General features: G+C 45.4%; 1 protein-coding gene and 1 long non-coding RNA gene across 2 annotated transcripts; one reads left to right on the forward strand and one right to left on the reverse strand.

Moving 5' to 3' along the window:
* Positions 1-6,702: 6,702 nt before the first annotated feature.
* On the reverse strand, positions 6,703-10,699 carry MSC (musculin). The gene is made up of 2 exons (XM_026495354.4): positions 9,936-10,699; positions 6,703-9,069 (listed from the first exon to the last, which is right to left on the reverse strand). The coding sequence occupies exons 1-2, from the start codon at positions 10,443-10,445 to the stop codon at positions 8,983-8,985; spliced, it is 597 nt and encodes a 198-aa protein (XP_026351139.1). The 5' UTR covers positions 10,446-10,699; the 3' UTR covers positions 6,703-8,982.
* LOC130542931 (uncharacterized) lies at positions 10,193-13,488 on the forward strand. Its single transcript, XR_008957853.1, has 2 exons — positions 10,193-11,344; positions 12,013-13,488. It is a non-coding gene; the product is annotated as an uncharacterized LOC130542931 (long non-coding RNA).
* The last annotated feature ends 941 nt before the right edge of the window (positions 13,489-14,429 follow it).

Genomic DNA, 14,429 nt, shown 5'->3' on the forward strand with positions numbered 1-14,429 from the left:
AGACCGAGGACTTATAATAGAAATGAAGTGTCTGTAGTGAAGTGGACGGTCAACACTAAAATCACATAGAAATACCACCGCTCTGTGTACTAAGTCCAAGGACACCTGAGGGGTTTGAGCTAAACCCTTAAAAGCAGGTTGACTTTGTCCTTCTGCTCAGTCTTTAAGCCTCCCTGTTGGTAACTTACAACCACTGCAGGAGTCATCATTGATGCTGTTCGGAAGACCCATAAGAAAGGGAGTATTTTAGAAATGCAGAGGACTTAAGGCTTCATCTAGCTCGGGTGGCTCCTTTTAGGTGAGAAACCAAAGTTGGAACAGCAAGTGATTACCCAGGGCCACCCAACAAGTCAGGTCCTCAGAACGACCTGCTTGTCACCCCCGGCAGGCTCCCAAGTGCTTGGCTGGTGCACATGGAAAGCAGCTGCAGAAAGGAGCTGTCATGATGCCAAATTCTTATCTGCTGGTGTCCTGCAGATTGGGTGGGCTCAATGCCAAGGGGAAACTCAGAGTCTATGAATTCTAATCCTGGACAGTTCTGGTCACAGGGTCTTAAATTTCCCTCCAGAGCAGAAGTTCTGGGACAGATCACAGGGGAATGAAAAGCATGAATGCGTCCTGTGGGCGCATCTGAACAGGGCATCTCCTCGGTGCCGTTTTTAACCCCGAGATCTTACTGTGGCCATAGAATCAATCTGCACATTTTCTAGCCAGCTGTCCTGACCATGCAAATAGACTTTAGCAGTCTCTTCTCACACTCCAATATGAGTTTGATGTGTGGCTTGTCATTTCAATCAGTACCTTGAAGATTGAAAAATTCTGAACATGCCAAACACTTGAGAGGAGAGTGGAGACAGAATCATTGTTAAAGGCTCAGATTTAAGGAAAAGTAAGGGACTCTAAATCATCAGGGATGTGTTTCTTGGCACTTTCTCAAAGCGTGCCAAGGGAACTAGCAGATCATCTCAATGCAATGCTGATATGAATGCAGATACTAATCGACCAACATTTGTTGACTACTTACCATGCTGGGCACTGGGCTAAGTGATCAACATCCGCCATCGCCTTTCATCTCCACAACCCCATCAGGTCCATTCTATTACATCCCCATTCTACAAATGAGCAAATGCAGGCTCAGTGATTTTAAGTCACTTATAAAAGTCCATGCTCTTTTTTTCCCCCCATTGGTCCAAAACCCATGGTAAAAGTCCAAGCTCCTAACCACCATATTAGACATTAACCCCAGTCACCAGGCTAGTATTATTTATTGTTCTTTCTGGTAAGCCCTAATCTTGGCTTGCCCGGTGCTCTTCCAGGGCTCATCTCACCTGTCAGCTCTCTGGGAAGCCTTCTGCAACTTTCCAGGCATGCGTGTTTTGTGCCCCTCCTCCCAGAGCATCACCTTCTCTCACGGCACCTAGCATACTGTATTTCAAATTTGGGTGGATTCGTCCATGTCCTCCATTAGATACTTTGAGGCAAGGCAACTTTGTTTTATCCAGCACTGTCCTGGCTTATAGCAGATGACCAGTGAGTTCCTTGGATAAATACCTGAGGTGAAATTTTACTCGACAAGATGTTTTGGTTATCTATTGCAGAGGAAAAAAACTATCCCAAATTTAGTACCTTAAAATGACAAAAATATTATCATCTCTCAAGATTCTGAGGGTCAGGAATTAGGATGGGGCTAGAGGGGATGGCTCACCCGTGCTAGCTGTTCTCAATAGCTTCTTCACTCTCCACTAAGACAAGTCACAGCTGGCCGGAATGGCTTCACTGGGATCATACGTCTGGGGCCTCAGTCCTCCCTGTCAGCTGGGCTCCCCAGTTCCCCTGTGTGTAGTCTCAGGGCTTTTCTTTCATGTGGTCTCTTCTGGATTGTTGGACTTCTTGCATGGAAGCTCAGAATCCCAAATAAGGAAAAACAGAAGCTTCTAGTCCTTAAGGCTTAAACCTGGATCTGCCAGTCACTTCTGCCATCTGCCGTGGGTTAGAGCAAATCACAGGACCAGCACTACACAAAAACATGGATAATGGAGGCCCGGTTCATTGGGAACCAGCTTTGGTGCCTCAGCCCCTCTATTCTAATAGAGTCAATGCCATCCCTGCCCAAGTCTCCAAAGTAATGGTATTACTTGAGGGTGGCTGAACCAGAGAAAGAGAATAGCTCAGCCTATTCCTTCACCACAAGCTGAGGGAAAACCTATAATGAAAGCACATAAAAGTTAGAGATTCCCAGAGAGTTTTGTGTAAAGAAACAGCCAGTGGGATAGTGCCGGTAAGAAATACCTAAAATGTTCTGTTTAGGAGAAACATATAGCCCATATCTAGCACGGTGCGGTTTCATGTATGTATTATATATACGGATGGTCTTTCCTCCCCTTAGGGCTCTCTCCTTTTCTCTGTATATGTGGTTTAGCCACCTTGTACCTCAGGCACCTGAGGCCTTGGCTTCCACCTCTAAGAGCACTGCCCTTTGTAATTTAAATACTCCTTAATTGAATTTAGCCAGAGAAGTTTCTGTCATTTTTGTACAAGGATACTCCCTCCTACCCCCTAGCTCTTGGAACAGTTTCCTTAAGGATCATCCAAATCCCTTGGACCTCATGTGGCTGAACTGTTTATTTTATGGGATCCTTTCTTTGCATTTGAAGATGTTGGCTTCCAAAGAATTTGAGGATTCCCAGAGTTTTTGTTATTGTTTGCTTGTTTTTGTTTCTTTTGTCCTCAGATTTTGCACGTCAAGGCATTTAGTTACTTCAGTGCCATGCCTGTATAAGTTAATCAATATTATCATGAATAAATATATTTGCTACTTGGCAAACTTACAGATAAAAGACTCTTTATTGAGGTCAGTGGAAATGATTCCCATGTTTCCTTAAATACATTTCTTCATTAGGACAAAACAACACTAGAGTCTAACGTAGCCCTCAGAGAATATGAATAAATGGGCAAAAGAAACGGGATTTTGCAGTCACAAATTTTGGGCACCATTTTCCCTTTCAGTTGAAAGCCACATCCAGCTTTAAGGCTACAAAGGCTTAAAACACAAGGTTCTAAAGAGCTGAGAATGGGGCAGAAAGAGCAGGAAATAGTTCAGAAATCCTGGGAGCCCCCATGTGACGCCAGCTCAAGCATTGGCCCTGCTGCTTTGCCTGGCTAGACTCCAGTGGTATTGCATGGGGACCGTCAGCCCCGTCTAAGTCACCACCATCCTAACCTCTCTAACAAACCTTGCTGATCAAATGTTTGCTCCCATATCCAACCTTGACAGGATCGACTTGCTCCTGTCCTGCCGAGATTGCCACATGATCAAGAACACATGGAATCCTGTCGATGAAAAGGACCCAGGCAGCAGTTCCTAATTTTTTTCTTGTCTCTGGTCTCTTTACACTTTAAAAAAAAAGTATTAAAGACCCCCAAAAGCTTTTGTTGAAGTGGTTTACGTCTGTTGATATTTACTGGATTTGAAATCAAAACCGAGAGAAAACATTTTTTAATTCATTTAAAAACAATAATAAACTAATTACATGTGAATGTAACAAACATATTTCTAATGAAAAATAACTATGTCGTCCAACACATTTTAATGGGAAGAGTGGCAATGTTTTTATATGTTTGCAAATGTCTTTAATGTCTGACTCTAATAGAAGATAGCCGTATTCTCATTGCTGCCTTCCACATTAATCTGTTGTGATGTGTTATTTTGGTTAAAGTATTTGAAGAAAATCCAGCCTCACACAGATACGGAGGTGTAAAGAGAAGAAGCGTATTAATGGCCATTTCAGTTAATGTGGGTATTTGTTGATACTATGCCAAGACTATGCAAGCGTAGTTTCTGAAAGGTGGGCTGCAAGGAATCTGAAATCATATCAGTGAACTTTTTATATTCTATCAAAATCCATTGATCTATCTTGCACTGCCTGAGTTTATTTTTTATCCCGTAGATGATTTTTGATGCTGCGTGTTGTGATCTCTATTTTTCAAGAGGAAACGAAATGAAAATGTCTCCTCAGTGGCAAAAAAAGAGAGATCTTTTAGGAAAATTACATGTGGCATAAAAAAGCAAGGTGACAACAGTGGCAAAGGGGAATGATGGGACAAATTTGCAGATGAGGGGTAAAGACACCTGAGCTACTGTTAGAGGAAAGAAAGAAAATTAGGAATACAATTTTTAAAAATTAGCATTTATGGAGCATTTCTCAAGTGCCCAATAGAACTATCTCATTTAATCCATGTTCTGTGGGGTAAGGTGTATTCTTGTCTCACAGAAGAGTGGTAGAGTGCCCAAGGTTGCAGAGCTGCAAAATTGTAGGACTAGACCTCAACCAGCTCCATCTGACCCAGTGGTTTGCAATCTTTAAAAAATATAAGTTTTTTTTTAACTCTAAAAATAATATTTAAACTCTTTTAACAAACAAGGAAAAGTAAAAGACAAAGCCTCTTGCTCCTTGCGCCCCACCCCTTCCCATTTCTACTGCTAATAGTAATAGTCAATACAGACACCATATTTTCACCAAACAAAAAGCACTGCTCCTAACTCCTAACTGCTCCACAATCCTCTTTACCACAAGCAATGAAGGATTGCAAAGGTGGTCCATCACCTATCTTGGTGATAATAGAATAAGAAGGGCTGAGATCATTTGCGATAACTCCTACCTTAGTGCTAGTGTTTACACTATTACAGGTGGATTTCAGGTTTAGCAACTTTCTAGACCTTTTTAGCCTCATAGATTCACCAAGCACCATTGTGGGAGAGAGAAGTAAAATAATACAAAGGGCAGAACAGAAGAGCAAAGGAGATGAATGGTGGGTGGTGAGTGCAAAAATGTAAGCCTGGGCGCCCTCAGGAGGTAAGCAGAAGTGCCCAGTGAAAGGAAAGTAGCCAGGTTCTCAGTTAATCAAGGGAGCTGGTCCGTACCTTCTAGTGACTTTTCCCAGACGTCAGATGCTTGGCAGTAAGAAGTCAATTATTAATTTATCTATTTTTGCTTTTCCAAACATTGGTAACATGACTCTTTCAGTTATTGATTTAATTTTTTTTCAAAATTAGTAGTCAAGCTATTTACCTATCACCTATTAAAATAGGATGTGTACCACTCAGTTCTTTTTAAGGAGGGGAGGGTCTTTTTTTTTTTTTTAATTTATGAAGCATTTACCCCGGGGGCGGGGGGGGGTGCGAGGAGGGAAGCATACCTATAAAAAAATCTCCTTTGTAAATTGCGATGGTCAATGTCACTCTCTGTTGAAGAAGCCAGGAGCCATCAGACTCAAGTGAAGTTGCAACTTGAAGCCCAGTGCAAAAGAATCCGCACACAATCAAGTCAGCATCCACAACCAAGAGAAACGCCTAAGTGTTTCAAGATTACAGTGCCGAGAGCATTTCTTTTAAAATATTCATCTTAGGAAGAGCCTGTGAAAGGGGATTTTTTGTTCTCTTTGATTGAGTCAGTATCACTAATAATAATGCGTTGGTCCCTCAAAAAGCCCCCTGAAGAGCATTTTTCAGTTTACTCATTTTTATTTGCTACTCAGTACCCTTTGCAATTATATTTCTTAATCATGGAACACTACATCAAAAAATAATGATGTACTGTATAGTGACTAACATAACATAATAAAAATTTTTAAAAATTTTATATTTCTTTTATCCCCCTCAACTTTTCTCATAGGGCAGTATAATCAAATTGAAATAACTCAAAAGAGAGACTTTCTTCTTTTTTTCTGAACCTCCTCTATTCCCAGCCCCAACTCCTATTTCTTCATCCCAAATTCCTACAGGAAAATGAAGGGAAAAAAATAAGGAATGGGATGCCTTTCCACCACTCAGCGTGCACGATGGTCATGGCAAGTCAAGAAAAGACTGGTCAAGGTGCTTCCAGCCTCTCCCAACAGCTACCTTTGCCCAGAAGCCTAAGCAATTTATCCTAATTCACTGAGACTTACTAGAAATTGGCCTCTTTCTTTCTTCTACTTTCTTAATCCCATAATTCTTGGCATTGGACTTTTTACAGAAACTGTGGAGCGAAAATAATTCTTAAGAAAGTTTTTTTTTTCTTCTCTATGAATTATAGGATTATAAAGGGGCAATTAAAATGGGTTTGCAGGCTACAACATTCTGCACGTGTGACTCAGTGAGCAGGACCACTTCAGTGTGGGGAGGAGGGCGGAGTAGGGGCAGGAAAGTTTACCCCTGAAGTGCCCTAAGAGAATATAATTATAGAAAGAAGTATTTAAATATTTTTATTTATGAAAATTTGCCCAAATATTTTGTTTCTTCAAATGCTTCTTCTTATCTGTACTTGCTACAAATATAGCCTTTCCCCCCCCCCTTTCCTGGTCTGCTTTTGTGGGACACTTCTATTTCACAGTTGTAACCCAGGCATTGTAAAGCTGGACCCCCCCCCCAATCTTAAAGACTGGATTCCTGAAATGCCTCACCTGTGTCAAGTGCCCTCTTTGTCAAAGCATGTCTCCCCACTTTTTTTTAGGAGTCAACATTTAGGGTGCTGCTTACTGCCTACTAGAAGCGTTGCTTAAATATTATCACATTTATTCCTGATGGCAATTGTCTCGGGTAGGCATTATTATTACTCCCATTTTGTAGATACTAAAACTGAGGTTGAAAGGGGTTGCACATGGCCACTAGTCTGTGAGTGGCAGATCTTGAATTTCAGGTGGGGTTCTATAAACATTCAGGTTAAACTTAACAACATACACTGCGTCCTTCCCTTGGAAAGGATCACATTTGATGGAAGCTTTGGAAAAGACATTGTCTGAGAGCTGGCCTCCAGGAGACACCCCACCCCCAAGAAGCCGGCCACCCAGAATTTACCAGGGGCCCTAAGTGCCTTTAAAACCACCACACTAGGGTTTCCTGTCACAAGTTACTCCCGAGTTTGCTCTTACCAGGGAGCCCCTGATGCCACAGAAACCAGCTAGTGCAGCCCTGAGCCCACCTCTGCTGCTGAAGATTAGATCCTGGGGGTCAGATCCCTCCTCCTATGAAGAAAGCCCAAGAAAATGGTCTCAGAAAGCAGTTCTCCAGAGTTTTGGTTTAGTTTAGTTCAAAACAGGAAATCATGCTCCCCCCCCCCCACCTCCCTCTTACCTCCTAAACTCCAGCTGTATTTTCTCTTTCTGGTCAAGAAAACTGCCTTTCGATTTTATAAAATAACGAACACAACCCAAATTGGGCAATTGTTTAGGTAGTTTTCTCATTAACACTTTTCCTAATTTTCTAAATGTTCTACAAAGAGAATGCAGCTTTTTAAAAAGACTGCATTTAAAAAACCATATGATGGTTTCCCAGGTTATTGCTTCCCGAGAAAAATGCAGAGAAAATAACAAGGAAAATGAGGTGGTGTACGTTAAAAATGCTATATAAACATTATTTGAAAAAAAGAAAAGCTCAACTGAAACACAACTTGGCTCCTTGTATTGTGGTTTTTTTCTGCCAATTAAACCTGAGACCCACCCCCCACTCCCATGTGTGGGCTGTAGGGGTTCCTGAACGACTTGCAATTGTAAGGACTAGAGTGTGCGTGTGTGTGTGTGTGTGTGTGTGTAAATGTAAGACCCGCACCTGCATTATTTTGCAGAGCATATACCTTTCAACCTGGCCCTGAAAAATTCTCTTCAAGCGCACTATGCCTCGGGTTCTTGCCTCCCAGTAACCCTGACCTCCAGGAGAATCAGAATAATAGAAAGTAATGAGAGTTACATTTGGAAATGCAGTGATCCAAATGGGGTCAGCACCATTCTGCTGAGAAAAAAACCAATCCCAGTCCAGGGCCAAGAAGGCGCCTTCAAATGAACTTCCCTACCAAACTACGCAAAGGGCAACAAAGACCACATTCTGACAGTGCCCAGGGCCGCTCAGGTTTTACAATGCGTTTTATTATTCATACAAAAATAAATTTATTTACATTTGCTAGTTACTGTGGTAGTGCAGCCTCGAGACAGCGGCGCATCTCCCCTGAGTGGGGTCACTAGGTACCCAACCGCCTCAGCGGACCACCCAGCGCACTCCTCCGGGAAGAACTTGGGCGCGGGGAGGCCGTGCTGGAGGAGGCGGCGACCAGAGCTTGGACGGGGGAGGCCACCTGGGGATGGTCAGGAGCCGGAGGAGGGGTGCTGCAAGGAGGCGTGGGAGGAAGGAGTGGCGGGAGGCCTGAAGAAGACCCGAGCCTGGTTGGGTGGGGGGTGCGGGGGTGGGAGTCCAGACCGGGAGGTGGGTCGGAGGGTAGACAGAAGCTTGACTCGCAAGAGGCGGGAGCCTGGGGGGAGTGAAGGGCTTGACTGCAGCCAGGAGGCAGAACCGCCCGGAGCGCTGCCGGCAAACCCGGGCCAGGCGGTCTGTGAAAGCGTGCTTCCATCTCTCCCGGCGTGGAGATGGCATGCCCCTTCCTCTAGGAGGCTGCTGCCCTGTGGGGTACAAACCTGGCCCAGATATGCCACTCTCTTCTCTTTGCAACTTAAAAAACATGTCCCGATGTTGGTCGCCTGTGAAGACTGGTGTCTTTAAAGCCGATCATCCAGAGCACGTTCTAACCGTTGCCTAACCGAAACATGCCTGTGTTGTGCACAGCCGTGCCGTCATACACAGAGATCTGGCTCAGTCGGGAAACTAACTCCTAAGCGGTTTGTCTCTGGGTTAGTCTACACTGCTAAAGTCCGAGGCTGGATCTGGTTCCGCGCCGTAGCGACAGAAGGAAGCTCTTTCTGGAGAAGCAAATTGTCGTCGCCGGGATCCTCAGCAGCCGCAGCCCTCGGCGTCCTGCGATGACAGCCACGCGGCCAACCCTCCGGGCTCTGCCCCCAACACCAGCCACGTGTCGTGTTCACAGTTAGGGTGGAGAGGGTGTCTCGGAGAATTTAGGAGAATCCGATGGAACTTTCTCCCATTCTCTGGGGGTTCTCACTCTCTCGGTGGCCCCCAACACAGGCGCTTCAACAATAATCCCAGCAAGCGAGTTCGATCTAAGCGGTGGTCCCACATAATCTGTTGGCTGCGGAAACTTCTTTGGTGTCAGAGTCGGGTCGTCCTGAGACCACAAATGGCCATGTCTGTAAAATCAAAAAGAGCGTCAGATATTGGAGGAGAAAGTACTGTCTCAAACCGAAACCGTTCTCCTAAGTGAACCCTGGAATATCCCTGGCTTTTAGTAGCTCAGATTTTATCAGTGTTCTGGGAATTTGGTTGTCTTCTCTCTAAATTAGGATTTTAATTTTACTGGATTTTGATTGCGTGAGAAATGAGACTTCTGTCCATGCTTCCTTCTGGTCTTTGCCCTCAGGGTGATTTGTTGAAATCTTCATGAGTTTGGGACTTTGTTTAATTCCCTTCCCCCAACACACACACACACACACACACACACACACACACACTCAGCCCTCCACTCCGAGTAGGAACTGGAATAGGTTCTTTCTCAAGCCGGGAAAGTTGGCAGGTCAGACAGGGACTTTCCAGACAAATCCCTTTTGGGGAAACCTCTCATATTCTGCAAGAACTTTTTTTAAAAATCCAAAGGCTTTTAAAAAGAGCTCGGCCTTCCCTCCTTCCTTTCAGAAAGTAGGGCTTGTTAAATCGAACCTGTCAGACTCTTAGCTGGAAAAATTGGGCGAGAGAGATTTGCCATTCAATCTGCAACCGGGTAGTGGATGCAGATGGAACCCAGATTCACCCCGGACGCAGGATGCCACGGGGCAAAGTACCAGGTACACTGATCAGAATGAAGAAACACCGAAGGGTGGAAGGTTCTTCTCCGAGAAAGTGGTTTGGCCCCTACCCTGGTTGGGAGAAATTAAACTGGACTCCTCGCCACCCATTCCAGAACCCCCCTTTCAGGTTCTTCCCCGCGGGCTGACTCTGCCTGGTGCCCCCTGAGCATTTCCCGGCCGCTCGCCCCGGGCCTTGCGTGCGGTGCGCCTACCAGGTTCACCGGGTGCACGTAGCCGTTCTCGTAGCGGTCCTCCTGCAGCAGCTGCCGCAGGTGCGCGATGTAACTGGAAGCCAGCCGGAGCGTATCCAGCTTCGAAAGCTTAGTGTCGGGGGGCACCCAAGGCAGGCTGGTCTTGAGCCTGGAGAAGGCTTTGCTCAGCACGCGCATCCGGGCGCGCTCGCGGGCGTTGGCGGCGTTGCGCTGCGACTGCTTGCAGTCGGCGGCGGAGCCCTTGGGCGGGAGGGGCTTCTTGCCGCCGCCGCCCCCAGCCACTCGCGGCCGCTTCCTCTTGCTGCCTTCCGCGCCGCCGGCCGCGCCCAGCGCACACCGCTCTTCCTCGCCATCGGGGTCTTCCTCCTCCGCCGACGAATTGTCACTGGGCGAGATGTAGCTGCCCTCGGCGCCGCGGAGGGGCGGCCTCTTGGAGGCGGGGACCGGGTATCCCCGCTGCAGCCCCCGCAGCTCCATCTCCTCGGGGTCGCTCACCGAGCCGGTGGACATCACTGCGTCCCCCACGCCCACGCGCGCCCGCCTTCCTGCCCCAGGCCAGCCTAGCGGTCTCGGCCTTCCGCTCCTTCTGGCGGAGGCGGGGGCCGGGCAGAACTTCGACGAAGACTGGAGACCTGGGTAGGAAGCGCGGGGCCGCGGGAGCGAGCCCTGCCGCTGACCGGGAGAGCGCGGCCGAGAAGTGGGCGCCCCCGCCCAGGCTCCGCGCGCACTACCTCGAGCTGCGCCTTTTGACAGGACTATTTATTTGTACTCCTCGGAACAAACCACCCGGGCAAAGAAGAGGGGGTTGGAAAGGGGGGCAAGAGGTGGGGCGGGGGCGTGGAAGGGGTGGGGACCGTTTTTCTGCCCTCAGGATCTGTTGGTGGGGGCGGGGAAGGGGAAGTCTCTGCTGGACCGAGATTTGGGGCCCCAGGTCCGTCGGAACCTCAGATTGCCGGTGAGAGAAAAGTGTGCGTCGGGCGAGTGAAGGAGGGGGATCTTGTTGGTACCCACCCTACTTCTACCCCCAACTAGTCTTATCGATGGCGGAGATTGCCAGACACTTAGAAACCCCAGGATCGCGACCTCTGCTTCCCTCCCAATCTTCAGCGGAACTCTATTTCCCAAAGTTCATAACGCGTTATGTATGACTGCCTGTCCAACGCTTGCCCGACAAAAGCGTTAAAGCAAAACAAGCAAACAACACCGAGCAATCCGCAAGTTAACCTCTCATTTCCCTCTTCCCCCTTTTCCTATAACTTGGCTTTATGATTTTCAAAACACTTTTACTACATTGATTCGTCCCATTTTCAAACAACATCTGTGACTTAAATGTTATCTCCACTTTGCAGAACTTCAAGCTAAGCCGCAGAGATAGATACTTAAGTAAAGGACCCCAAATCACCAGGCTGGTAAGTAGAATATGGACTTGAAATCCGTGTTTAGCATCCCTGGCCCCTCAATATTCCTGCAGTCGCTACAGGCCTCCCCCGCCACACACCAAAAGCTGTTCTATTTGCTGTTTTTCATTGTCTTGAGAATTTCACTTGATTTTGTTTTTGTTTGATTTTAATTTTTTTAAATACCACAATGCATTAGATAGAGGATCTTGCCCCGATTCTCCAAGTTATAGTCTAGGGAACTGATTACTATTTTAGATTGTGTATTGAAGAGCACACTCCTGGATGCAGAATGCTAACTCGGCACAATCTTCCAAAATAAAAAGGACAAAACAGCATCCAGAATCTTGGTGTCCTGTGCCAACCAAAAATAAACCCTCTGCCCACCCCCCAAAGGAAACAAAACAAAACTGCAGTCTCATTTTCAACTCAAAGGATCTTTGCAATAGGTGGTCTGGATGGGTACTTCACTTTGGAGGCACACACCAATGGCCAGCTACTGAGCGCCTGCTATGTGCCAGTCCCTGGGCTAGGCACCATATGACTGCCCACTGAGTGATTAAAAGAAAACAACAAAATAATCAACCACTATGAGTTTGGGGTGTGATCCCTCTGTTTTACAATGAGGAAACGGAATCTTCGCACCCGACTTAGGTGTTTACTCATCCTTTCCCTAAAAGCTCTAGGTTTCCAAACTGAGCAAAGTGCAAGGCAACAAACGTGCAGTCAGCCCAGGACAGAGTGGGCAGAAGCCGCGGGGCGGGCTTCCCTCCACCAGCTCCTCGGCGGAACAAATGCTCCCCGCTTCGTGCCTGAAGTGCCGCAACAGGTGGCTGGCCCGGGCTGACTTCATCACTCAGGCATCGTTCCACCTTCGCCTCCCAGGCCAGGCCTCCCTCGTGGGGGATGTTTCACACAACCCATCCCGGTCACCCTCATTTGCAGAGGTCTTCTCCCTATTTTGTCATTTTGTTGAGGGATGGCGGAGGGGCTCCTTTCGGGATCAGTTGAGTAAAAATGTTGCTCATTTTCAGTTCTCTCTGGGATGGGAAAATGCAGGGAGTATTGGACAGAATGTAGAGTTCTTTATAGGAGTGCTTGAACTTGAACTTGACTTTGGGTGCACCGGGGAGGGAGGGAAGAAAAAAGTGAGAAGGGGGAGCAGAAAGATGTAAAAAGGAGATCTCAGACTAGCTTTCTGCATCACCTATTGATGACTTGATTCTATCAGTATAAATACATAGTCTTACACATTAGAGGCAGGCATATAGGTTTTAAAAATCTGGATTGTTTATACAGGTGCAGAACAAAGTCTTTCTTTAGAAAAGATTAATGGTGGGGAAAGTGCTAGATTTTCTCTAAACAGTCACAAAAAACTGTGCCCAGCCTCAGTGCTAAGCGGGTCATGGCCAGTTTCTTATTCTTGAAGGAACTGCCTGACCCCAACAGTTCATGCTTATTTTTTTTCATAGCTTTTTCCTTCCCTTTTGTTTTTATGTTCCCTTCTTTTTGATGCTCTATTTTTCCTTCTTTCCATTCTTTTTCCTTCCTCTGAATCTCTCTTCCTTCTTCCCTCCCTCCCTCCCTCTGTTCTCTTTCAAAAAAGGCAGCTCTCTTTTATTTTTCTTTCACCTTTCTTTTCCCTCCATGTCTTTCTAGTGATAGTTTCATTCTTTTACTCTTTTTTTCAAGTTGCAGACTCCCAATAAAGATTAGAGTATATCATCAAATACATTTCATATTAGTATATAACTGCAGTTTGCTTTAAACATGTTTGCAATCTCTGATATTTGTCACCTCTTTACACTTTGAACATGCTTTTACTTTTCCTTCTCTCTCAGTGCATCAGCCCCATGAGCTGAACAGTGCAAGTATAATTATCTCTTCTGAGAGCTTAGCTGTTTTAATTGTTTTGGCAAGTTACCATACATTGCAAATGAATAATAAAGGCTTTATTTTTGTATTTTTTTAAAAAACATTGAAAACAATTCCTATCTGTCCATGCTTTGCAACCTTTTAGATTTGTAGCATGAATATACAGTCGTTGATGACATCCATTAATGGTCTTGAAGTTCTTTAAGATGTGCTTTTTAAATATGCAATGTGGAGTGGGAATGCTTAAAGTTACATTATAAAATAAACATTAATACATTTAATAATGTCTTGTAATCCTGGTCTTCCTGCCTTTTGGCTGTATGACCTTTGGCAATTTACTTTTTCTGAGGCCCAGATTCCTGATCTATAAAATGAGCTATCTGTCTCACAAGGAAGAGGAAGTATATGAGCAATTGCCTGGGCCAGAGCCCCATACGTAGAAGATCAAGAAATGCTGGCTATTTTTATTACTATGAATTGTTTCCCCCAATGTTACACAGCTAATAAATATCAGGCTGGGAGCTGACCCAGGTTTTGTCCCCCAGGACTTGTTCTGGGTTTTAGATGGCACCAGGATGTTTCATTTGCTTTAACTGCAAACTTCTAGGGTTTGAAGTACATAATCCCATCGCCTGACATTTCCCATAGGTTTATAAGAGACCTCACTGAGGGAAATGGATAGGCCTGCATTGGAAACCTTTTCTTTCTCCCAGTTCTCTTACCATAAAGTCACAGCACTTCTCCAATCCTCACTTTCCCTATTTGGAAACTGGGATAAAATTCCAAAATCAGAGTTATTGAAAGGATTAAATGAGATTGTGGTGTATGAGAAAGCACACTCAGATGTAACACAGAAAAGGCATTTAATATATTAAAATATCTTAAAATGCAATATTTAAATATTTAAAATATTTTATAATATTAAAAATATCTAAAATTTAGGTTTTCTAAAAAGGTAGGATGAGGTGGGTTAATAATTACAGACCATAGAAACCAGGCCATTTATGACTACTGCCCCTTCGAACCTGCTGTAAGTACTAGGTGAGGGCAGGTCGGGTGGCGTCAGGGTTTAGGCAGAGCAGGGATTGCATCAACCTTCTGTGAACACCAAGCCAAAACATTACTAAGAAAATGCTTAAGAAATTATTGTGGGAATGCATTTGAATGGATAGAGCCCTCCCCATGTGACTTTCCTGGTAGTATCTTCCTAAAGTCTCCTGAT

The sequence above is a fragment of the Ursus arctos genome, unplaced genomic scaffold (genome assembly GCF_023065955.2).
Source record: "Ursus arctos isolate Adak ecotype North America unplaced genomic scaffold, UrsArc2.0 scaffold_6, whole genome shotgun sequence".
In the NCBI taxonomy this organism is placed as follows: Eukaryota; Metazoa; Chordata; class Mammalia; order Carnivora; family Ursidae; genus Ursus; species Ursus arctos.

Coding starts and splice junctions, on each gene's coding strand:
- MSC (XM_026495354.4), bottom strand. CDS start 10,445: ATGTCCACCGGCTCGGTGAGCGACCCCGAGGAGATGGAGCTGCGGGGG. Junction 9,070..9,935: donor ACGTGCACCCGGTGAACCTG/GTAGGCGCACCG, acceptor TTGATTTTACAG/ACATGGCCATTTGTGGTCTC.